Genomic DNA, 24,481 nt, shown 5'->3' with positions numbered 1-24,481 from the left:
CACCAACCCAATAACATATCTTCATCAGAAACATGAGCCCTGCCCTTCCACATAATAAATTATAGCAATGATTGCAATTATCCCATATGACAAATGAGGATAATTATCTAATGAGGTAATTGACATTTTATTGCTTTTATTTGAAATTATAATGAGAAATTTATATATTTGTTAGGTATATTGTTTACAGAAAGAGCTGAAGATTAAAAATCACAGTCTTCAAGAAACTGCTGAGCAAAATGTTATTCTGCAGCATACTCTTCAACAACAACAGCAGATGTTACAACAAGAGACAATTAGAAATGAAGAGCTAGAAGACATTCAAACTAAACTTGAAAAACAGGTATATTTTATTGGTCAAAATGGAGTTGTGTTATAGAAAGTTTTTAAATTGATAATAGATTTATTTTGCTAGTTATATAAATTGCTGTTTAAACTTCACAGATACCATATTGAGTTATTAGTCCAAAGAAAGAGTCCTGGGACATTTTATAGTAGAATCTTCTTTCATTCATTCCCAAGTTCATCTGAATTATTCTGACAGATATTTTACATTTTTTGATTTGTTTTTCTCTTATCAAACTTAACAGAAGAGTATAAATTAAAAAAGGAAAAAAAAATAAAAAATAAAAATAAAAAAGGATAGTTCTCTGTAATCTCACTACACCTCACCTTTTTGTCCTTTGTATGACTTTTTAATCTATATATTCTAAACTTAGCCTCTCCAGTAGCACTAAGGAATTTCCTCTCTGTATATTCAAAGAGATCAGGCAGGTATTCTATATTTTCTTCTTTAGAGACATCTGTCCTGTGGCTCTCCATCCTTTTTGCTCAAGTCTAGACCTACTGTTTGCTGTGCCTGATGCACAGCTTCATCCTGAAGCATTTCTTCATCTCATCGATGTTTGATTTCTACTTTATAAATTCCTTGTTGTTGACTCTAGTATTTATAAGATTGATTTGTAATTCTTGTTCTTTCTGAAATTGATTTTATTTCTGTAATTGTCTTATGGTTGTCTTCTGTTTTTGTTTTTTTTTTTTTTCCCTTAAGTGTATCAGTACATTTGTATTTTTGGTTTGATGATTTTATTTCTTCATCCTATTTAAGATATTTTTTTGTCATTTGGGATTTCTTTGAGGGTCTAAAGAAGTTTATGTCTAAAAATTCCTTCAGAACTTGGGATAAATTTTCTCGTATATATTTTTCTACTTTTTGTTCATGTTCCACTATGTACAGGTTTTGTGTTGGATGTATTCAGATTTTTACTTATCTTTAGATTTTTTCTGCAAATCAGTGTGCCATTTAATCAAGGACAGAGTGGGTAGAATTTTCCATGGTTCCCTTACCTTTTTACCTGGTTACTATTTTAATTTTATACTTGAAACTTGTGTTGGGAGGTGTGGTTATTAATGACTTATAGTCTGTACTGAGTTCTTCAGTGAGAGGTTTTTAAAGAGCAGGGAGGATATTAAAGTCGTTAGCAAGATACTAATTTTTGAGATCACAATCATGTAAATATTCATTGAAAACAAAGTGGCTGAGGTTAACTAGGCAGAGAATATAGAATGAGGGGTGAGATGATTGACTTCAACAGAGCTCTGAAGGATGCAGTCATGGAAGCCAAAGTATTTCATGAAATGAGAGATAATTGGTGTCATGGGCTATTGCAATCAGTGTCAAATAGTGTCAAGTAAATTGAAGGTTGAGTAATGTCCATTGGAATTAGCTGCATGGAAACCTTTGACATAGTGTAGTTTCTGTAGAGTGGCCAGATTTCTATGGGTTGAGGAATGAATGAGAAGAAAGAAAAATACTACAAAAAGCATAGAAAAAAATCTGAGAAGTTGAGCTACGGAGAGAAGAAAAGAAGTGGTAGTTGGAGGTGGTATGGAGGAAAGGTTTTTATGATGGGAAGGTCTTAGACATGTGTAAATGCTAATATAAAGAAACCAGAAGAAAGATATTGAAGATACAGCAGAGAGTAGACATGGTCAATAGTTTGAAGTTCCTGAGAAAGTGGACAGGAATTGAATCCAGAACACCTGTGAAGTAGTTTGACTTATATAGGGGGAAGAATACTTCCTTCAGTGTAGTAACAGAAGGAAGAATGAATAGGAGCAAATGCAAGTGGCAGTGTTTGAGGGCAGATGGGAATCTAGGAATCCTTCACTGTATGAGCCAATTCGTGAAGGAGAGGAACATAGTTTGACAAGAGAATAAAGAACATTTCACATGAGAATAATGAAAAGAGGAACATTTATCATTATTTTGTCCAATTATTTTAAGTCCTATTTTAGTGTTATGATGTGGTCACATCTATAAAATATGCATAATATATCAATGAAATATCTTATTAAAAATTAAGTTTTGCTCTCATATTTCCAAAACACAATTTTTTGGTCTTTACTTTGAAATTGAATGATAAGCTAGGATACAAATTTATATAAATATTTTTCTTCTGAGGAATATTGGGCTGTGTTTGAATTTAAAATATTTACTAAAAATTGCTTTCCAAGATATCAAAACTGGAACAAGAGCTTCAGAAACAAAGGGAAAGTTCAGCTGAAAAGTTGAGGAAAATGGAGGAGAAATGTGAAGCAGCTACATATGAAGCAGATTTGAAAAGACAAAAAATTATTGAGCTTACTGGTACTACCAGGTAAAATGAACATGTTAGTTTTTGTCTTCCTTTTTTACCATCAGTCATATTTGAGTTTCAAAATAAGATAATGTTGAGTGAAGCATTTGCTTGAGAAATTAATTTCTCTATGATCTGTATTCCTATAGCATTCCTATACCTCCCTTTTATCCTTCATTATGCCTTTTTTTATTATAGTTTAATATCCTTTACCCTCCTACTATATTGTAAGTTCCTTAAGGCCAAGATAATACGTGGTTTATTTTAAGGGTCCTCCCACAACAATTAGCATGGTTCCTTATACTTCATATCCTAATCCTAATGGGGATGCTAGAGAAAAACCTGAAGGTTAAAACAGAACCACAGGGCTTTATCTGAAGCCTTTGAGGTGAAATGCATCTGAGTTCAGTTTTTCAGATTTCAGAGGGAAAGTGAGGTATCAATATACATATTATGTGCGCTAAGTCACTTCAGTGTGTCCGACTATGACCCCATGGACTGTAGGCCATCAGGCTCCTCTGTCCATGTGATTCTCCAGGCAAGAAGCCTGGATTGGGTTGCCATTTCCTTCTGCAGGGGATTTTCCTGATCAGAGATTGAACCTACGTCTCTTATGTCTCCTGCATTGGCAGACAGGTTCTTTACCACTAATTCAGCAACTGTTGTATTAAATCAAATTGTGAATAATGTTAAAAGTGGCAGGGAAAGATGATAGAAAATTTTCATGGATTCTAATTGTTTATAGATTCTAATTGTTTATAGGGAGGAAATAACTTAATAAAAGAAAGTTGACTTCTATTGATTGAACATTAAAATCACCTGAGGAGCTTTAAAAAGTACTGATGCTTAGGTCCCACCTCTAAAGATCCTGATTTATTATGGCTGCACTGGGCTAAGACATCAAAAAAAAAAAAAAAAAAAGAAGGGAATTAAGAGCTGAAAGCTATACCTAGCTTCCCCAGATTGCTTCTGTTTTGTTGACAAGAGTTGACGTAGTATTTTACTCTTAATTAGCCCACCATTCTACCAACAGGAGTAAGAGTTAACTTATACATTTGAACCACAACATCCTCAGACTCCCTCTCCCCCTCTGACAAAAATAAAGATAAGACCTTTATGCTTTGAGTAGCAACTCGCTTCCCCAGATATCCTCAACTCTATCAAGGGGTCAAGAAGCTATCCTGAGTTTAAGACCACAGTTCTTCAAACTTTTCTTCCATCAATAGTTATCTATCCACTAATGCAGCCTTACCACCATTGTGTACCTTAATTCCACAAAGAGTATTCAGCCTTATAACTTTACTTTTGCTTGTTTCAGACACCACAAGAAGCAACAGATTGGCATTAGAATTACCCTCATCTCTCATACTAAGTCCCCAAAACCTCATGTGTTTTCTTTCCTTTTCTCACCCTATCTGAACTTCTGATAGATTTTCACTTCATCCTCTGGAATTCACAGTCCATCCTGAGATACATCCCTTATATTCTCTATCTCTTCTTTTCTCTTGCTATAACAGAAGTGTGACTCTCCATTAAGGGCATTGCTTCTTCCCCTGCAGCCCTCTAAAGTAAAAACTTTCCCCCATAGTTCTTGTACCAAAGAATTGAGATGTGGAATAGTATAACATAACCATGAACCTCATGTTATCAGATCATATTCTTCACTGTTGCTGACACCAGCAGACCACCTGACTTACTAAAGCTGAATCCAACACTAGTTCTGTCTTTATTCTTGGGGATTTCAATATGCATCTATCTAGCTGATCCTCATCCACTCACTCACATGATTTACAGCAGATTTTATCATTTCTGATACCTCCATTATTTCAACATAATCTGAATACTGTTCATCTACATGTATGTTATTACCTCATTCCTTTTAATACCCCAAATTCAACAATTCTTTGATGTAACTAGGACCTCTGAGCCTTCAAATCTACCACTTTCTCATTCTCTAGTTCCCTTTCTCCTCTCTTTACCTAGCTTAAATTCTGCTCATTAAAATCACTGATTGGCATATGGCTGTTTCCTTACCTTTGTCTTACTTTGTGGTACTCAGAACTAAAAATCCAACTCAGAATAATTCATGCTTGCATCTTTACAGAGGCTGAAGAAAAATATAACTACAGTGACCAGTCTTACTTTAAATTCATAATTTCAAAACCGTAAGCATTTTCTTAATGCTGTCTGACAGTCACAATATTACTCATTCTTGTAAGGGGGACTCTCTTACACCTTTGTGTTTTCTTTCATAACTCCAACAACCTTTCCCCAATCCTTGCTCTCACTTATGATCTTGCTTTTGTTCTTACACCCATCCTTTGATTTCTAGACAAAAACTTTTCATAATTATAGCTGAAAGGCTCATTCAATTCCTATAAGTTCTAATTACTAATAGGAAACTTATGAACTAAATGAATAAATTTCACAAGGAAGATATATTCTAGTTCCAAGACCTCTTCAGGAAGCAGGATTTTTCTCTATTCCAACTATTGGCTTCTTTCATTTCTGAAACTATAATTTATAAAACTGTTTTTCTCTCCTCAGAGCTATTAGTGTTAAAATACATCTGTTATACAGCTCCTTGGATCTGTTTTAAAATTAAAATATCTCTAGATAGAAAACTAATTCATTGAGTACCTTCTGTGTGCCAGGCAATATACTAAGTAAACACATCATTTAGTTGTGTTTAGTGGTGTGTAATTGGTGCAGAATTACAGTCTATTAATTATTTGTTTTATTATTTTTGTTTGTTTCTAATTAGGCAAGTAAAACTCGAGATGGATCAATACAAAGAAGAGCTATCTAAAATGGAAAAAGAAATAATGCACCTAAAACGAGATGGAGAAAATAAAGCAATGCATCTCTCTCAGTTAGACATGATTTTAGAACAGACAAAGACAGAACTAGATAAGAAAACAAATGCTGGTAAGCAACAGGGTAGCTCAGCTTAGCTGCCTACAATTATATATTTAAGGAAATGGAATAAACAGAATCTGAGATGAGGGAAAAGGATAATCATTAGTATCCTGTCTCTTACTCTGATAGATGAATAAAATTGGGTATTCTTAGTTATTATTTACAAAGTTCTGAGTAACAAGTAACTTATATGTAATTCTAAAATTATTCTCTGCTTTTAACAGTGAAGGATTTAGAAAAGTTACAGCACCACACTGAAACTGAGCTAACAGAAGCCTTGCAGAAACGGGAAGCACTAGAGACTGAACTGCAAAATGCTCATGGAGAATTAAAAAGTACTCTAAGACAACTCCAGGAATTGAGAGATGTTCTGCAGAAGGCTCAATTATCATTAGAGGAAAAATATACTACAATAAAGGATCTCACAGCTGAACTTAGGTGAGTTAAATTCTAAGAGAGGATATCACAATAACAGGTATTTCTCTTTATTACCTTTAGTCCTTGGGTCATATTATAGACTTTGCTGTTGAATTCTGGATGTCCAAACTTCTCAGCTGCCTTTAGCTCACTGTCGTTCATTCTAGACATTACGTCCAATGCTCCATCTCACCATACTCCATCTCACTAATTCAGCTATTGCTGTTGACTAATACTTGCATCCCTGGTCTTTGGACCATTTTACTTTGGCCCTCTTCTATATCCCATGGTGGTAAAAAATGATTGGGCCAGCATACAGCAGTGGTTAATAGCAAAGTAATATTAACATGTGCCATGGCTATGCCAAGTACTTCATATATGATCTCATTTCTTTACAACAAGCAAATATAAGTTCCACATTATCACCTTTTTACATGTGGGAAAACTGAGAAAATTAAGTAAAATGCCAAAAGTCAGATAGTGAAACACAAGTCTAAGTCTAATATAATGGTTCTTAGATTAGCAGCAATAGCATAAAGTACTGTTCCAGTACACATCTATGGTGAGTATAGGTGGAGAGCCAGACTAGTGCCCAATTGTGGGAAATAAATTCCGAAAAGGAAAACAGATCAGGGTGTAAAATGTGTAATGAACAGGATAGAGAGTAGCAAGGTGATCCACAAACTTAGATGTTGTATCCTTTGATTCAGTGCAGCACCCCTTCCCTTTTCTACTCACAAACTCATTCTTAGTAAGTTTCATGTAGCTTTAAATATCAGTACAATGTACCAGAGACTTCTAAACACGTATTATCTCTAGTAATGACCTCATCTCCAAACTCCAGACTCCTATCTAATGACTTACTTGCTATCTCCACTTAAGTATTTTAAAGAGGCATTTTAAACTTGACTAAAACAATTCATTTTTAAAATTCATAACCCTGTACTTCCTCCAACTCATTATTATGCATTGGCTTAAATCAGAAATCTATATATATAAGATTACTTTTATCTCTTTCCCTCCCCTTTTTCATCCAGTCTATTAGCAACTTGCCTGTAAAGTCGCTTCAGTTATGTCTGACTCTTTGCAACCCCATGAACTATATAGCCCACCAGGCTTCTCTATCCATGGAATTTCCCATCAAGACTACTGGAGTGAGTTGCCAGACCCTTCTCCCAGGAATCTTCCCTACCCAGGGATCAAACCCATGTTTCTTATGTCTCCTGCATTGGCAATCAAGTTCTTTACCACTAATGCCACCTAGGAAGCCCAATTAGCAAGTTATGTCAACTTTATTTCCAAAACATATTCTGAAATCTGTTGATTTCTTGGCCTTTTTTCTGCTACTTAGCCCAGGCCATCATCATCTCCCACCTGTTCTGTTGCTGAGGCTTCCTAACTGGTCTGCCAGCTTAAATTCTTGACCTTCCTCACAATTCATTCACCACAGAATGGATTTAAGTTTATGATTTAAAACATAAGTCAGATCATATTGCTTTCCTACTTGAACTTTCTCATGACTTCCCAAAAGATTCAGAGTAATACCCAAGCTCCTTCAGAAATATAAATCAAAACCATGATGAGATACCACTTCAGAACACCCACTAAGGTGGCTGTAATAAAAACAAAACACCCAAATAGAAAATAACAGATGAGAAATTTTAAAAGTTCCAGCCTCTGTGGAAAAACAGTTTGGCAGTTCATCAGTGAGTTTAAACATAGTATTAACCTTGTAACTCAGTAATTCCACTGTTAGGTTTAAGTACCCAAAAGAATTGAAAAGAGATATTCAAACAAAAATTGTGCTCAAATGTTTGTAGCACCTCTATTCCCAATAGCCACCAAGTGGAAACGACCCAGATGGATACTGATAGCTGTGAATGGATAAACCAGTGTGGTATATCCATACAAATCAGCCATGAAAAGGAATAGAGTACTGACACGTGCTGCAATACGGATAAACCTTACAAATATGCTAAATGAAAGAAACCACATACATGTTGCATAATTCCATTTATATGAAATATCCAGAATTGGCAAATCCACAGAGATAGAAAGCAGATTAATTGTTGTCTGGGACTGGGGGAAGGGAGAATGGAAGAAAACTGCCAATGGGTATGGGGTTTCTACTCAGAGTAATGAAAAAGTACTGGAAATAGTGATGATGGTTACATAACATTGTGAATGTATTCAGTGTAACTGCACTATATGCTTTAAAGTAGTTAAAATGGTAAATCTTATGTGTATTTTACCACAGTTGAAAAAAAAATTCCAAGCTCCTTTTCCTAGAATACAAAGTCCTGCATAACAAAGTTTCTGCCTATTTCTCTGGCCTCATTCTATATTGTTCTCCTTGCTGCTGACCTTTTTATTCTACTTAAAGCTTACAAAGTTTTTTCCCACCTTAGGACTTTTGCCATAGCTGTTTCTTTGGCCTGAAATAGCCTGAAATAATTGTTGGCCAGTTTCTTCATACCCTTCACATTACCTCAGAGGGCCCTCCTTCCCTGACCACCTATTCTGAAATAGTCTCCCAGTCACTGTCTCATCATTGTGTTTAATGCTCTGACATAGCATTTTATATTTTTCTTGTGGAATTATTATTTATAGTCCATCTCTTCTGGAGCTAGTAGAATGTAAACTCCATGTGATGAAGGACAAATATCCTGTTGACTATTAAATCCATAGTCATAGAACCTTGACATTTAGGAAACATCCAGTAAATATTTACTAAATAAATAAGGGAATGGATGGATGAGAGAAGTAAAAACAAAATCTTAAAATTCTAGCTAGTAGCTGAATTTTAGAAGCACAGCTGTTCTTATAGACAGCAATTAGAGTTATCTTTAGAATTCATTTTATATTACTTTTAGAATATTAGTCTTGTATTAACTCTTCAGGCTTTTAGGGGAACAGTAAACAGCTCATTAAAGAAGTTCAGAACCTGCTTTTTAAATTCAGTATCTTTATTATATTGTTTCATATTTAAGACTAGAAAATCATTTGATGATTCAAGATCAACAACATTTTAATCCTTTGTCATATCAGAACTTAGAGTTCAGAATTAAAATTCTCTGATCACAAGCTTCAAAGTGATATAAATCTTGAAGTTATGTCATTTTAAGTTTCTTTATAATATAAAATAATTCTTAAATTAGTGTTTTAGAAGGGCTAGAATTTTTTTAAAAACATTTAAAATATTTCTGTAGTAGATTTCACTACTTCACTAAATATAAGGTGTCATTTTGAGTAAAATTCCTGTAAGAAATACAATGGTCATTTACTAAACTGTGGATATCAAGGACATCAGCCATGAGACAAATGCCTCGTTCAATTATAGTGAACTCATAGCTGTTACATATAAAAGACTTTCAAATACTCCTTTGATCTATAGATTAAAATATAGATATATTTTAAAAATTCTTATACTGATTCAATCCTATTTCTTGGGAGTGCTTTTAGCATTTAGCTTACATTGTCTGCAGAAGTAGAATTTAAGTTAACTTGTGCCTTTTTAGAACATGATATTAAAGTAATTGTATTGATATCAATTGTTTTCTTTATGCATTATTCCTTTAATTTGAAGTCTCTCAATCTGAAATAATTGAATGTATCCTGTCCCTTAACTTACAGGAAGAGTAAGTTTGATTTGATTTTTTAAAACTATAATATTCCTACTTACCTGCTTAGGTCTTTTTCACTTTGATAAATTTCAGGGAATGCAAGATGGAGATTGAAGACAAAAAGCAAGAACTTCTTGAAATGGATCAGGCACTTAAGGAGAGAAATTGGGAGCTAAAGCAAAGAGCAGCTCAAGTTGGTTTTCTTAACTATATTTTAATGAAATTTTCTGTTAAAATACAATCACTTGAGGTTTCAGAGGTCCCCTCATTTTGGTAAAATAGTAGTTTTTATAGCTATTTGTTTTTTCTGTGCACATAGTATTTTTTAAATTAGAAATATGTCATCTCTCTCTCTTTTTTTTTTTTGCTATTTTTACAGCAGGTGGATTTTCAGGAGTGAAGGTTAGCTTAGTGTCTGAACCTTTTGATCTCTTATACTACTGTATATCAGAAGAAAATGTGATTAAAGGAGTTACTTGCTCAACTAGTATTTATTGAAGGAATGGAAATATCCAGAAGGCATTTTTAGCAGCATCTTTTTAAATATAATTTTATTTATTTATTTTTGGCTGCACTGGTTCTTCGTTGCTTTGCGTGGGTTTTCTCTAGTTGTGGTGAACGGGGGCTACTCTCTAGTTGTGGTACACAGGTTTTCTCATTGCAGCGGTTTCTCTTGTTGCGGAGCACAGGCTCTAAGGCATGTGGGCTTGAGTAGTTGTGGCTCATGGGCTTAGTTGTCCCGCGGCATGTGGAATTGGATTGAACCCATGTCGCCTGCACTGGTAGACTGATTCTTAACCACTGGACTACCAGGGAAGCTCTGCAGCATCTTTTTTAAAAGACTTATTTTTTAGAGCAGATTGAAGTTCACAGCAAAATTGAACAATAGGTACAGAGATTTCCCACATACCCACCCTGCCCCATAGAAGGTGCAACCTTCCCCCATTATCAACATTTCCTTCCAGAAAGGTATATTTGTTAAAGCTGATGAACCTACATTGACATTTCATAATCACCCAAAATCCATAGTTTATATTATCATTCACTCTTGTGTTATTCATTCTATGAGGTTGGACAGGAATCCATCATTATGGTATCATTCAGAATATCTTCAGTGCCTTAAAAATCCTCTGTACCCCACTTACTCATCCCTCTCTCTCTTCCCCCAACCATGGTAACCAGTGATCTTTTTTCTGTCTCTAGTTTTGCCTTTTCCAGAATATTATACAGTTGTTGTTGATTGTGTTCAGTCATTAAGTAGTGTCCAGCTCCTTGTGACTCAATGTACTACAGCATGCCAGGCTTCCTTGTCCTTCACTATCTCCCAGAGGTTTTTCAAACTCATGTCCATTGAGTCATTGATGCCATCCAGCCATCTTATCCTCTGTCACTCGCTTCTTCTCCTGCCCCCCATCTTTCCCAGCATCAGGGTCTTTTCCAATGAGTGGACTCTTCTCATCAGGTGGCCAAAGTATTGGAGCTTCAGCATCAGTCCTTCCAATAAATATTCAGGGTTGATTGCCTTTAGGATTGACTGATTTGATCTCCTTGCTGTCCAAGGGACTCTCAAGAGTCTTCTCCAGCACCACAATTTGAAAGCATCAGTTCTTCAGCACTCAGCCTTCTTTATTGTCCAACACCCTCCATACATGACTACTGGAAATATAACAACTTTGACTATACACACCTTTGTCAGCAAAGTGATGTCTCTCCTTTTTAACATGCTGTCTAGGTTTGTCATAGCTTTTCCTCTAAGGAACAAATGTCTTTTAATTTTGTGGCTGCAGTCACCGTCCACAGTGATTTTGGAGCCCCCCAAAATAAAATCTTTCACCGTTTCCACTTTTTCCCCATCTTTTTGCCCTGAAGTGATATGACCAGATACCATGATCTTAGTTTTTTGATTGTTGGGTTTTAAGCCAGCTTTTTCACTCTCTTCTTTCACTTTCATCAAGAGGCTATTTAGTTGCTCTTGGCTTTTCTGCCATAAGCATGCTCTTATCTGCATATCTGAGGTTATTGATATTTCTCCCAGCAATCTTTGATTCCAGCTTGTGCTTCATCCAGCCTGGCATTTCTTATGATGTACTATGCATATAAGTTAAATAAACAGGGTGACAATATACACCTTGATGTACTCCTTTGCCAGTTTGGAACCAATCCATTGTTCCATGTCCAGTTCTAACTATTGCTTCTTGACCTGCATACAGGTTTCTCAGAAAATAGGTAAAGTGGTCTGGTATTCCCATCTCTTGAAGAATTTTCCACAGTTTGTGGTGATCCACACAGTCAAAGGCTTTAGTGTAGTCACTGAAGCAGAAGTAGCTTTTTTTGGAATTCCCTTGCTTTCTCTATGATCCAGTGGATGTTGGGAATTTGATCTCTGGTTCCTCTGTGATTTTTTTTTCTTAATGTGGTTAGTTATATTAATTAACTTTCAAATGTGGAGTATAGTTTTTTTTATGCATTCTTGAGTATGATTCACTAATATTTTGTTGAGAATTTTTACATCTATGTTCATGAAAGATACTGGTCTATAGTTTTCTTTCTTTATAATGTCTCTGGTGTTGGTATTAGGGTTATGCTAGCCTTAGAGAATGAGTTAGTACTTCCTCTGTTTCTATCTTCTAAGCGAGAGTGTAAAGAATTGGCATAATTTCTTCTTTAAATGTTCAGTAGAATTTACCAATGAACCCATCTGAACCTGGGGCTTTCTGTTTTGGAAAGTTATTAATCATTGATTCAGTTTCTTTAGTGGATATAGGCTTATCCAGATTATCCATTTCTTCTTGTATGAGTTTTGGCAGATTGTGCCTTTTGAGTAACTGGCCAATTACATCTAATTTTATTTAAATTCATGGACTAAGAGCTGTTTATAATATATCTGTATTATCCTATTAATGTCCTTGATATTTGTAGTAAAATCTCCTTTTTCATTTCTCATATTAGCAGTTTATATCTTCTCTCTCTTTTTTTGTTAGTCTGGCTAGAGGCTTATTGCTGCTATTAATCTTCATGAAGAGCCAGTTTTTGGCTTTGTTGATTTTCTCTATTGATTCCCTAATTTTAATTGCTACTCTGGTTTTTAGCATTTTTTTTTTCTTCTGCTTAGTTTGGATTTGATTTGCTCTTGCTTTTCTAGTTTGTAAGATGGAAGCTCAAGTGATTAATTTTAGATCTTTCTTCTTTTCTCATATATGCATTCAGTGCATAGATGTTCCTAAGCAGTGCTTTTGCTGCATCCCATGGTTTTCATGTTGCATTGTAGTATTTAGCATAAAATGAAGTTTGTCACTTATGTGATCATAAGTGACAAAATTTTGTCACTTATGTGAATATATGATTATATATTGGGCTCAAGATCCAGTATTATTAAGCAATGATTATTTTTCTCATTCTTTTTAATAATTGATTTGAGGTGCATTTATTCTTCAGTTATACCCACTGTGAGAGTGAAGTGAAGTCGCTCAGTCGTTTCCGACTCTTAGTGACCCCATGGACTGCAGCCCACCAGGGTCCTCCGTCCATGGGATTTTCCAGGCAAGAGTACTGGAGTGGGGTGCCATTGCCTTCTCCACTGTAAACAATTCTAAATAACATTCCAGGCATACAGTTTTTCACATTAGAATAAGATTGAACAATAGCTTAATGTTGCTTTTGTGTTTAGGTTACACATTTGGATATGACTATTCGTGGGCACAGGGGAGAAATGGAACAGAAAATAATTAAACTAGAGGGTACTGTGGAGAAATCAGAATTGGAACTTAAAGAAAGCAGCAGACAGGTAAATTATTAAAAATTATGTCTTAAATTATTTTAAAAATGACTCCTTAACTATAAACATATACTATTCACATAAAATGGCTTTTGACTAGAATACATACAGTAAAAATACTGCATTTGAACTGTGCCACACAACTTGTGGGATTTTAGGTTCCCAGTTAGGGATTGAATCTGATCCCTTAGCAATGAGAGTGTGGAGTCCTAACCAGTGGACTGCCAGGGAATTCTCAATGATGCATAATTTTAATTATCTTGTACTTGCTACGTTATATTCATTTTCTTCTCTTAAATTTTCCCCCAGCTTTATTGAGGTATAATTGAGAATAAAAAGTGCCATGTATTTTAGGTGTACAATGTCATGTTTTAATGGACATACACATTTTGAAATAATTATCAGAATTAAACTAATTAGCATATCTACCACCTCATATAGTTACTTTTTTTTTTTAATGAAAACACCAAGTGTGCAACATAGTATATTTTAGTTATACATATAAGCATCTTATTAGGCACAAAATTCTGATACTTATGTCAAAGTTATGTTTGTCTCAAGAAAAACACATTTTAAAATTTTGCCATTTTAGATATACAAGTTTAAAGCTTGACTTACATGGATTACAGTTATGATGGAAGAATTATTTTTCTTTATTTACATTAACATTGCTCTGTTTAAAATTCAGATAGAAAGTTTGAATGAAAAATTGCAAAATTCCAAAGAACAACTTCGAGAAAAAGAGTTTATAACACTACAAAATGAACAAGAGATAAGTCAACTGAAAAAAGAAACTGAACGGACACAACAAAAGATGAAAGAAATGGAGAGTGTAAGCAAATTATTTTCCTCCTAAGGAACAAGGTTGATACAGATCTTTGTTTTAAACTGATTGGTTTTATATGTGATTGGTATTTAATATGCACAGAAACTGGCTAATTATTTGTGCCAGATATCTATTAATTTCCTTATCTTCTTAATTACTTTATGATTGGTGAGTTACCATGTTATTTGTCTTTACATTCCCTATAGGCATTGGCATGATATCTCTTACATAGTAAATCCATGATATATGCTCACTTGGTCGATAAATAAATATTTTAATTGAGAACCTACTATGTGATAGAACTGAAGATCAGATATTACTAGGATGCACTACTTTGTCCTTGAAGAACTCTGTTCAGAGAATGAATTAACAGATAACAGTGTATTATTGATGTCAAGTACTTCGAGTTGCCAGATGAATTTTGATAACTTCTTATTATCAGTTTGCACATGTGTTGACTTCTGAACCCATTCTACCCACTTGTCTTTTTAAAAAGTGAATTTGCTTCTAAGAGCTCTTGTAGATGTAACTTTTTCTTGTTTTTAAATACTATGCTCAGTTTTAAAACTTACTGTGTAGCTCCTTCTGGTGTTTGATTAACTGATTTTCTGTCTCTTCCAGTCATAAACTCTACAAGGGTAACTACTTTATTTCCTGTTTTCTCCTTTATCCTCAATACCTATAATAGTACATAACACATAGTAAGCATGAATAAATATTAGTTGAATTATATATATATATATATATATATATATATATATATATATAAATTAAGCAGGGTCTCTGAGAGCAAGTTTGGGTTCTAGTGAGAAAAAGAAAAAGATTGTTGACTCAGTTGTTTCATGTTCTCAAACAAGGGCTGGCTAAAAGTATTTACATGAGGTTTATACTGATACACAATGGGACCTGGGGCCCCCATTCTAGACATCAGGTTCCTTGTGCTTTGTACTGGTTTCTTTCTTTCTTATCAGTCCTAAAGTTAAGTGTCATTACCTACCATCTTATCTATGTCATCAAGCTGATTTAGAACTAATTGACTTTTTACTGAATTTTTTTTCTTCTGGAAATAGAACTTTACTAGGGATTTAACTTGAAGAAGGCAATGGCATCCCACTCCAGTATTCTTGCCTGGAAAATCCCATGGATGGAGGAGCCTGGTAGGCTGCAGTCCATGGGGTCGCTAAGAGTCGGACAAGACTGAGAGACTTCACTTTCAGGAAGCATTGTAAAAGGAAATGGCAACCCACTCCAGTGTTCTTGCCTGGAAAATCCCAGGGATGGGGGAGCTTGGTGGGCTGCCATCTATGGGGTCGCACAGAGTCGGACATAACTGAAGTGACTTAGCAGCAGCAGCAGCAGCAGGAATTTAACTGAGGAATGTAAAATATTTCAGAGAGAATAGCAGCAGTCCCAGTAACAAATTTCACTTTTGCAGAGAATAAGGTCGTTCTTAACCTAGCTTTGTGGATTAATGGTGGGCTTTATTTATACTAGTATTTTCTCCATCTTTGACATGGATAATCAAATATTAACTTCTTCTCTTTATATTATTATGTATTCTGTCATGTTACTTCATACTGTTAAAGGATTATGCAGCTTGCATGTTGAAGGCGTGCAAAATATACCAGTGAGTCCTAGATTTATTACAGTACTTTTGTCATTTTCTTACTATTAAAAAAGTTTTCTTTTCTGAATATCAGTTTCACAGTGGTTTATATTCATTGTATATTAAACTATATAGACATTTAGTTGGGAGGGAGTATGTCACTTATTAAAAGAGAAATCAGAGTAAGAAATAGGTTATCTGGGTCATTTTATTTTGAAACCTACAAATGTCTTGTGTACTTCAGGTTATGAAAGAGCAGGAACAGTACATTGCAACTCAGTACAAGGAGGCCATAGATTTGGAGCAAGAATTGAGACTAACTCGGGAGCAGATGCAGAACTCTCATAAAGAATTGGTGGAGGCTCGTCATCAACAAGTCCAAGCACAGAGAGAAATAGAAAGGCTCTCAAGTGAACTTGAGGAAATAAAGCAACTCTCTAAAGAGAAAGTAATTCCTATTCTAATTTTATCTTATTGAAAATCTTAGTTTTTAACATTTGCTTGTTTTGACAGTAGAATATTGTTCTTATAAAAGTTGTTCCACAGCAGTATAAATGTACTTAAAAATAGTTAAGGTGATAAATTTTGTTTTATGTATATTACTCAAAAAAAAAAAAAAAAAAAAACCTGTGTTATATTTAGCCTAGCATTGTAGTGTAATCAGGAAGTCTCTCAGAACTGAATTTTAGTCAAACTGGTTAGTTTTCAATAATATAAGTTACAAAGCACTTTCAGACTTTGAACTGAATTTGAGCTACCCCTGGGACAGAAAAAGAAATCTAATGCATATTTTTTAAGTAAAAAGTTTTGCATTTGTAGCCATTTATAGATGAAAACTATCTAGATTTATAACTATTAGAAACCTGCAGTCTAGAACCTTGGGGAGGAAAAGTGCTTTTAAATAGCAAGACTACTAATGTAAACTGTATTTCTCTAGTATTACATAGAAAATTAACAACTTGCCTTAAAAATATTTAGATTAATATGCTTGGCTTAATTACTTAGACTTCAAGAAAAATTATTTATTGATATTCTACAAAAGTTCTTGTGATTTTTCTGCTTTCTACTATGGTTCTATGGTTCTAATTAAGTATGGATTTTGAATAAAAGTGTTTTTACATTTAGTTTTGGTTAACCTGATGACATTTTTATTTACATTTCTGGATGGTTAGACTAATAAAAAATATATAGGGGATTTTTATTAGACTATGTCAGGTACTTGGGAGTCTACTAGGAGAAGGGAAGCTATCTACTTTTATCTCATTTCTGTCCTTATCAGTGATATCTAAATGTAATATAATTGATTTTATCTGATAAACCAAGCTCAATTAATCAAATAACTAAATGAAAGTGGAGAATTATTAAGAATGATTGTTTAAATATTATATTTTAACCCCAAACTCTAAATTTACAGTCATTTGTTAACCTTTTAATGTGGGACCAAATCTTGGCTTTTTGTATATGGGTAGGGTCACTTGATTACATTCCACCTAGTTTTTCTTGCATAAACCACACTGATATGCCATCATCTATAGCTTCCAATTTGGTTTTTTAAGAGTTAAGAGACATTCATAAATCAGTCAGAGGACAACATCTCTTATATTTTGTATGAGATTTCCCACAATATTTTACAACTAATTAGGTAGCAAACATTTGTGACTCGTTGAATTGTCTCAAAGCATATAACTTATTTTTCATATAAAAACATTCCTTTTGCATGTGCATTTCATCTGTATTCATAATGTATAATAAAATTACATAATTGTAGTCGCAAACACAGCTGTCATAGATATGTTTGATAAATGCACAACTGTAGATAAGCAAACAGCACATATGGTGAGCAAAAATACTTAGGCATGTCTAAAGAGGAGACTACTGTCTGCTAAAGCTCAGTGTTCCATGGTTATTAGTTTATTTTACAAAAAGCATTGATTAGTGAACTTATATTAATAAACAATATATAAACAATAAACAATAAACAATGATACTTTCCCATTAGTACTCTCTTAAATATCTAGATTAAATTCTAGATTGTTACACTTTATAAAGTATACATTTAATAAGGTAACTGTGTATGAGTGTTCATACAGTATTACAAAAGATTGAAGTACTTCCATAAGTGTGCTGAATTGTTTAGCTACAATAACCAAATAAACAAGTAGTGTAACCTTTACTTAATATGTCATTTTCAAGGAAGCTCATGGAAAATATTTAGCTGAAGAACTGGGGGCTTCTCAAGTACGTGAAACTCAGTTAGAAGCAAGAATGCAAGCAGAAATCAAGAAATTGTCAACAGAAGTAGAATCTCTCAAAGAAGCATATCATCTAGAGGTAAAGAAAAATTTAATTTGTTCCATTACTCCCTGCTAAAGTGTGTTGATCTATCTGAACAAAGTATAAATCTAGCTTTTAACTGTTTATTATAGAGAAATACATTTGGTCTTTTCATTTCTGGTAGGCTGAACATATTATTTTCGCTTCATATTCCAGTGTACTAATACTCTATGGGTTAAGAGCTTGAATTCTTTAGACAGGCATACTGGTTCTAAATCTCAGTTCATTACCTGGTACTTATGTAACCTTAGGCAACTAACTTAACATCTCTGACTAAAATGGATATAATAATGCTATCTATTTCATAGAACTGTGTGGAGGATTAAGTGAATTAATGTAGTTAATGTTCTTACACCAGAGCCTGGCACATTATTATCATTGTCATAACTTTTTATAAAGTAACACTTGTCAAAACTACCTGGAGGTATTTAATAACCAATGTAAACAGTTTCATGTGATGTCAATCTATTAATGTGTGGTAATTTTCAAGGTTTGCTCTGATCATAAGTTAGAGCAGCAATACAATAATTTGCTCTTCATCAGTATGTCCTGAGCCTTTACAGAGATGGACAGTGTTATCAATTAGAATAGCATTTCTTGTCTTTTTTAAAACTGTATTTGAAGATATTCAAATTTAAGTTTCCTTGTAAAGTGTTCTAATAAAGCATTTTTGTGGATGGTGCTTGTTGCAAATGTTGTTTAGTCACTAAGACGTCCGACGCTTTGTGACCCCATGGATTGCCTCACACCAGGCTCCTCTGTCCTCCACTGTCTCCTGGAATTTGCTCAGATTTATGTCCATTGAGTCAGTGATGCTATCTAACCATCTCAAAGACATTTATGTTAAACTCGTTTTGAGGAAGTTTGGTTAACATCTTTTTGAGGAATAAATTGCGTTTTTGGTTAACATGTCTTGCTTAAATGCATTTAGAGTCAAATTTCTTTGAAAACGTTGTGTCTGCCAAACAAAACACGTTTGCATGCTCAATCCAGTCCTAAGGTCAAGAGATTACAACCTTTAGTCTTTGGAGATAAAAGTGAATGCTGATGAGTTCAGCATAATTATTTGATGTTAACTGGTCAACTTGGTGACCTTCAGTAATAATTGGTCCATCTCAAGTATTTGCCAGCAGCAACTCAATAAGCTTTTTTTACATGGTCTATATTTCTACTTTTATTTTAATTATCCAATTTTTTAGTTTTAGTTTTATAAGCCTCTTGAAATTATTTATAAGCAGATAGTACAAAAAATGAATTGTAAAAATTGGTTCTAGTATTGCTGTTTAATATCTGGTATTAATATTTTATATGCAGCATATGAAAATACCTAATATGGACACTTTCACAGGGGCTGCCACTGGTGGCTTTGAGGCTGTTAGGGATGAAGGCACCCAGCACAAAGCTTTTCTGGTTAGATCCCAGACATATAGGTCCAATTAACTCTCGTGGTGGTATAGAAGGTTGAAAGCTCTACATAGGAACATGATGTGAATGGAAGAGACCTGTCATTATGCAAACAGTATGGCACTCATAAGCAGACAGTAAAAACACTCATCTCAAAGAGACCAGCACTTGTGTCACAGTGTAAGTTAGATGCTTGTGGAACAGCTTTTGATAAATGAGATCTTCCAGCCAGACAGTGATTCCCTTGGACCCATTACCTTATATTCATGATCAGATTGGATCACCTCCCATCCTGAGGCTCCCCAAGACTTTTGAATAGTTTTTCAATGATCCTTACAGAAAGACACCCTCCCAGAGAAATGCAGTATTTATATACAGTGCATTGGATCTCTGCTGCTGTTGCTGCTAAGTCGCTTCAGTTGTGTCTGACTCTGTGTGACCCCATAGATGGCAGCCCACCAGGCTCCCCCGTCCCTGGGATTCTCCAGGCAAGAACACTGGAGTGGGTTGCCATTTCCTTCTCCAGTGCATAAAAGTGAAAAGTGAAAGTGAAGTCGTTCAGTCATGTCCAACTCTTTGTGACCCCATGGACTGCAGCCTACCAGGCTGTCCATCCATGGGATTTTCCAGGCAAGAGCATTGGAGTGGGGTGCCATTGCCTTCTCCGATTGGATCTCTAGGAAACACCAAAGTTATCAGTGAAGAATATGGCAAATGACTTAAAGGCTACTGTGAAGTAATTTTGTATGGCTTGATAGTAAAGCTCCTAGAACCAGTTTCTGTCTCTGCAAGGTTCCAAACATTTGGAAGAAGCTGACCAGTGCCCCGAAACCCTTTCCCTATCCATTTACACAAGTTACAGCATGCTATTGGTTGCAACATTATTGAGGGTTACAGAGCTCTTGTGAAGTAAATTGAAAATGAATCTGCTAACATACCTAGAGTCCCTCAAAAACATAGTCATGAGGATAATATGAATTTGCCCAAACCAGTGGGAACCTTTAAGGAATGCAAAGAGTGGATAATAAAATTTTCCAAAAAAGAACCTTCAAATAGGAGTAATTAAAATAAATACTTGCAGGTTAAAAATATATATATAGGTTTGTTGTGGTTGTTCTTAAGAAAGATGTTTTTAAGAAACACAAGCTGGAATCAAGATTGCCAGAAGAAATCAATAACCTCAGATATGCAGATGACACCACCCTGATGGCAGAAAGTGAAGAGGAACTAAAGAGCCTCTTGATGAAAGTGAAAGTGGAGAGTGAAAAAGTTGGCTTAAAGCTCAACATTCAGAAAACGAAGATCATGGCATCCAGTCCCATCACTTCATGGGAAATAGATGGGGAAACAGTGGAAACAGTGGCTGACTTTATTTTTCTGGGCTCGAAAATCACTGCAGATGGTGACTGCAGCCATGAAATTAAAAGACGCTTACTCCTTGGAAGGAAAGTTATGACCAACCTAGATAGCATATTCAAAAGCAGAGACATTACTTTGCCAACAAAGGTTCGTCTAGTCAAGGCTATGGTTTTTCCTGTGGTCACGTATGGATGTGAGAGTTGGACTGTGAAGATGGCTGAGCGCCGAAGAATTGATGCTTTTGAACTGTGGTGTTGGAGAAGACTCTTGAGAGTCCCTTGGACTGCAAGGAGATCCAACCAGTCCATTCTGAAAGAGATCAGCCCTGGGATTTCTTGGAAGGAATGATGCTAAAGCTGAAACTCCAGTACTTTGGCTACCTCATGCGAAGAGTTGACTCATTGGAAAAGACTGATGCTGGGAGGGATTGGGGGCAAAAGGAGAAGGGGACGACAGAGGATGAGATGGCTGGATGGCATCACTGACTCAATGGACGTGAGTCTCAGTGAACTCCGGGAGTTGGTGATGGACAGGGAGGCCTGGCGTGCTGCGATTCATGGGGTCACAAAGAGTCAGACACGACTGAGTGACTGATCTGATCTGATCTGATGTTGTTTGAATATAAAATGAAAGTATGTTATTAAATAGGAAAAGGGATTGATAATTGTTAACTAATTTTTAAAATACAGGTTTTAGAATTGTCAGGAAACTCAATTGCAAAGCTGATTTTCTCAATAAAATGAGATTTTTAAAAACTTTATTATGGAAAATTTTTAACATAATCAGAAGTAGAATGGTATAAATTTTCCTATATATTGTTATTGTTGTTCAGTTGCTCAGTCATGTCCTACTCTGCTACTCCATGGACTGTAGCACACCACGCTTCCCTGTCCTTCACCATCTCCCAGCGTTTGCTCAAACCCATGTCCGTTGAGTTGGTGATGCCATCCAACCATCTCATCCTCTGTCGTCCCCTTCTCCTCCTCTGTCATCCCCTTCTCCTCCTGCCTTCAATCTTTCCCAGCATCAGGGTCATTTCCAGTGAGTGGGCTCTTTGCATCAGGTGGCCAAAGTATTGGAGTTTCTGTTTCAACATCAGTCCTTCCAATGTATATACAGGGTTGATTTCCTCCAGGATTGACTGGTTTGATCTCCTTGTTGTCCAAGGGACTCTCGAGAGTTTTCTCCAGCATCACAGTTCAAGGATATCAAATCTTTGCTGCTCAAGCCTTTTTTATTGTCCAGCTCTCACATCCATACATGACTACTGGAAAAACCAAGCTCTGACTATGCAGACCTTTGTAGGCAACAAAATGTCTCTGCTTTTTAATACTATATCTAGATTTGTCATAGCTTTTCTTCCAAAGAGCAAGTGTCTTTTAATTTAATGGCTGCAGTCACCATCAACAGTGATTTTTGAGCCCAAGAAAATAAAGTTTTTCACTCTTTCCATTGTTTCCCCATCTACTATCCATGAAGTGATGCAACCAGATGCCATGATTTTCATTTTTTGAATGTTGAGTTTTAAGCTAGCTTTCATCAAGAGGCTCTTCAATTCCTCTTTGCTTTCTGCCATAAGGGTGGTATCATCTGCATATCTAAGGTTATTGATATTTCTCCTAGCATTCTTGATTCCAACTTGTGATTCATCCAGCCCGGCATTTTGCATGATGTATTCTGCATATAAGTTAAATAAGCAGGGTGACAGTATACAGCCTTGACGTACTCTTTTCCTGATTTGGAACCAGTCCATTGTTCCATGTCTGGTTCTAACAGTTGCTTCTTGACCTGCATACAGGTTTCATAGGAGGCAGGTAAGGTGGTCTGATATTCCCATCTCTTTAAGAATTTTCCAGTTTGTTGTGATCTACATAGTCAAAGGCTTTTTCATAGTCAATGAAGCAGAAGGAAATGTTTTTCTGGAATTCCCTTGCTTTTTCTGTGATCCAATGGATGTTGGCAATTTGATCTCTGATTGCCTTTTCTAAATCCAGCTTGTACATCTGGAAGTTCTTGGTGCATGTACTGTTGAAACCTAGCTTGAAGGATTTTTAGCATTACCTTGCTCTCATGTGAAATGAGCATAATTGTACAGTAGTTTGAACATTCTCTGACATTGCCTTTCTTTTGGATTGGAATGGAAACTGACCTTATTCAATATTATGGCCACTGCTGAGTTTTCCAAATTTGCTGGCATATTGAGTTCAGCACTTTCACAGCATCTCTTTTAGGTTTTGAAATAGTTTAGTGGAATTTCATCACCTCCACTAGCTTTGTTTGTCTTGATGCTTCCTGCTGCTGCTGCTGCTGCTGCTGCTGCCAAGTCACTTCAGTCGTGTCCGACTCTGTGCGACCCCATAGATGGCCTCCTACCAGGCTCCTCTGTTCCTGGGATTCTCCAGGCAAGAACACTGGAGTGGGTTGCCATTTCCTTCTCCAATGCATGAAAGTGAAAAGTGAAAGTGAAGTCGCTCAGTTGTGTCCGACTCTTAGCGACCTCATGAAAGCCCACTTAACTTCACTCTCCAGGATGTCTGGCTGTAGGTGAGTGATCACACTGTCGTGGTTATCTGGATCATTAAGTTCTTTTTTGTATTTGTTGTTGTTCAGTCTCTCAGTCGTGTCTGACTCTGCATCCTCATGGACTGCAGCATGCCAGACTTCTGTGTCTTCACCGTCTCCCAGAGCTTGCTCAAACTCATGTCCATTGAGTCAGTGATGCCATCCAACCATCGCGTTGTCTTATCATCTTTTTTGTATAGTTCTTCTGTATTCTTGAGTCTCTTAATATCTTCTGCTTCTGTTTAGTCCATACTGTTTCTGTCCTTTATTGTGCCTGTCTTTACATGAAAAAGGTTACCTTGGTATCTCAGATTTTCTTGAAGAGATCTCTAGTCTTTCCCATTCTGTTGTTTTCCCTTATTTCTTTCCTATATATTGCTCAGCTTCAATAATTTTCAACTCATGGCTGAGTCTTGCAACCCCATGGACTGTATGTAGCATGCCAGGCTCCTCTGTCCATGGGATTCTCCAGGCAAAAACACTGGAGTGGGTTGCCATTTCCTCCTCCAGGGGATCTTCCTGACCTAGGAGTTGAACCAGGGTGTCCTGCATTGCAGGCAGATTCTTTACCAAGAAGCCTGCTCATGGCCAATTTTACTTAATTTGTAAGAATGTTGACTATTTATTTTATATAAAAGGAAATTTGAGAATGAAGAAGAGTGCTGTTATTAATTACACCAGAATACCAGGCATAAAACCTAGACGATTGTAGGTAAACTGGGAAGTATGATCACCATATCTTTAACCTCTCTCATTTCTCTTTTTTCCCTCTCTCACATATCCTGTAATTTTGAGGGATGGAAATCCAAAACATGATTGTTTCATCAATAAGCATTTCAATAAATATATCTGAAAGATAAGAACTATTTAAAAAATATAACCACAATGCCATTTTCATACTTATAATTTGATTATAATTCCTTGATATCATCAAACATGTAGTCATTGTTCAGATTTCCTTCTCCAGTGCATGAAAGTGAAAAGTGAAAGTGAAGTCGCTCAGTCGTGTCCGACTCT

The 24,481-nt window shown here is 35.6% G+C and overlaps 1 protein-coding gene across 7 annotated transcripts in view; it reads left to right on the top strand.

Moving 5' to 3' along the window:
• CCDC18 (coiled-coil domain containing 18) overlaps positions 1-24,481 on the top strand; it is a 169,452-nt gene that overhangs the window by 71,736 nt on the left and 73,235 nt on the right. For all 7 annotated transcript variants that reach the window (XM_027536477.1, XM_027536481.1, XM_027536480.1 and 4 more), the window contains 9 exons: positions 176-343; positions 2,518-2,660; positions 5,404-5,567; positions 5,783-5,996; positions 9,692-9,791; positions 13,266-13,382; positions 14,062-14,205; positions 16,050-16,253; positions 17,999-18,136. In XM_027536477.1, the coding sequence (XP_027392278.1) occupies positions 176-343; positions 2,518-2,660; positions 5,404-5,567; positions 5,783-5,996; positions 9,692-9,791; positions 13,266-13,382; positions 14,062-14,205; positions 16,050-16,253; positions 17,999-18,136 (1,392 nt within the window). The remainder of the gene's footprint in view (positions 1-175; positions 344-2,517; positions 2,661-5,403; positions 5,568-5,782; positions 5,997-9,691; positions 9,792-13,265; positions 13,383-14,061; positions 14,206-16,049; positions 16,254-17,998; positions 18,137-24,481) is intronic.

This window comes from Bos indicus x Bos taurus, chromosome 3 (genome assembly GCF_003369695.1).
Source record: "Bos indicus x Bos taurus breed Angus x Brahman F1 hybrid chromosome 3, Bos_hybrid_MaternalHap_v2.0, whole genome shotgun sequence".
NCBI lineage: Eukaryota > Metazoa > Chordata > Mammalia > Artiodactyla > Bovidae > Bos > Bos indicus x Bos taurus.
The sequence above is the reverse complement of the archived record's forward strand: the minus strand, read 5'-3'. Positions and strand labels throughout refer to the sequence as shown.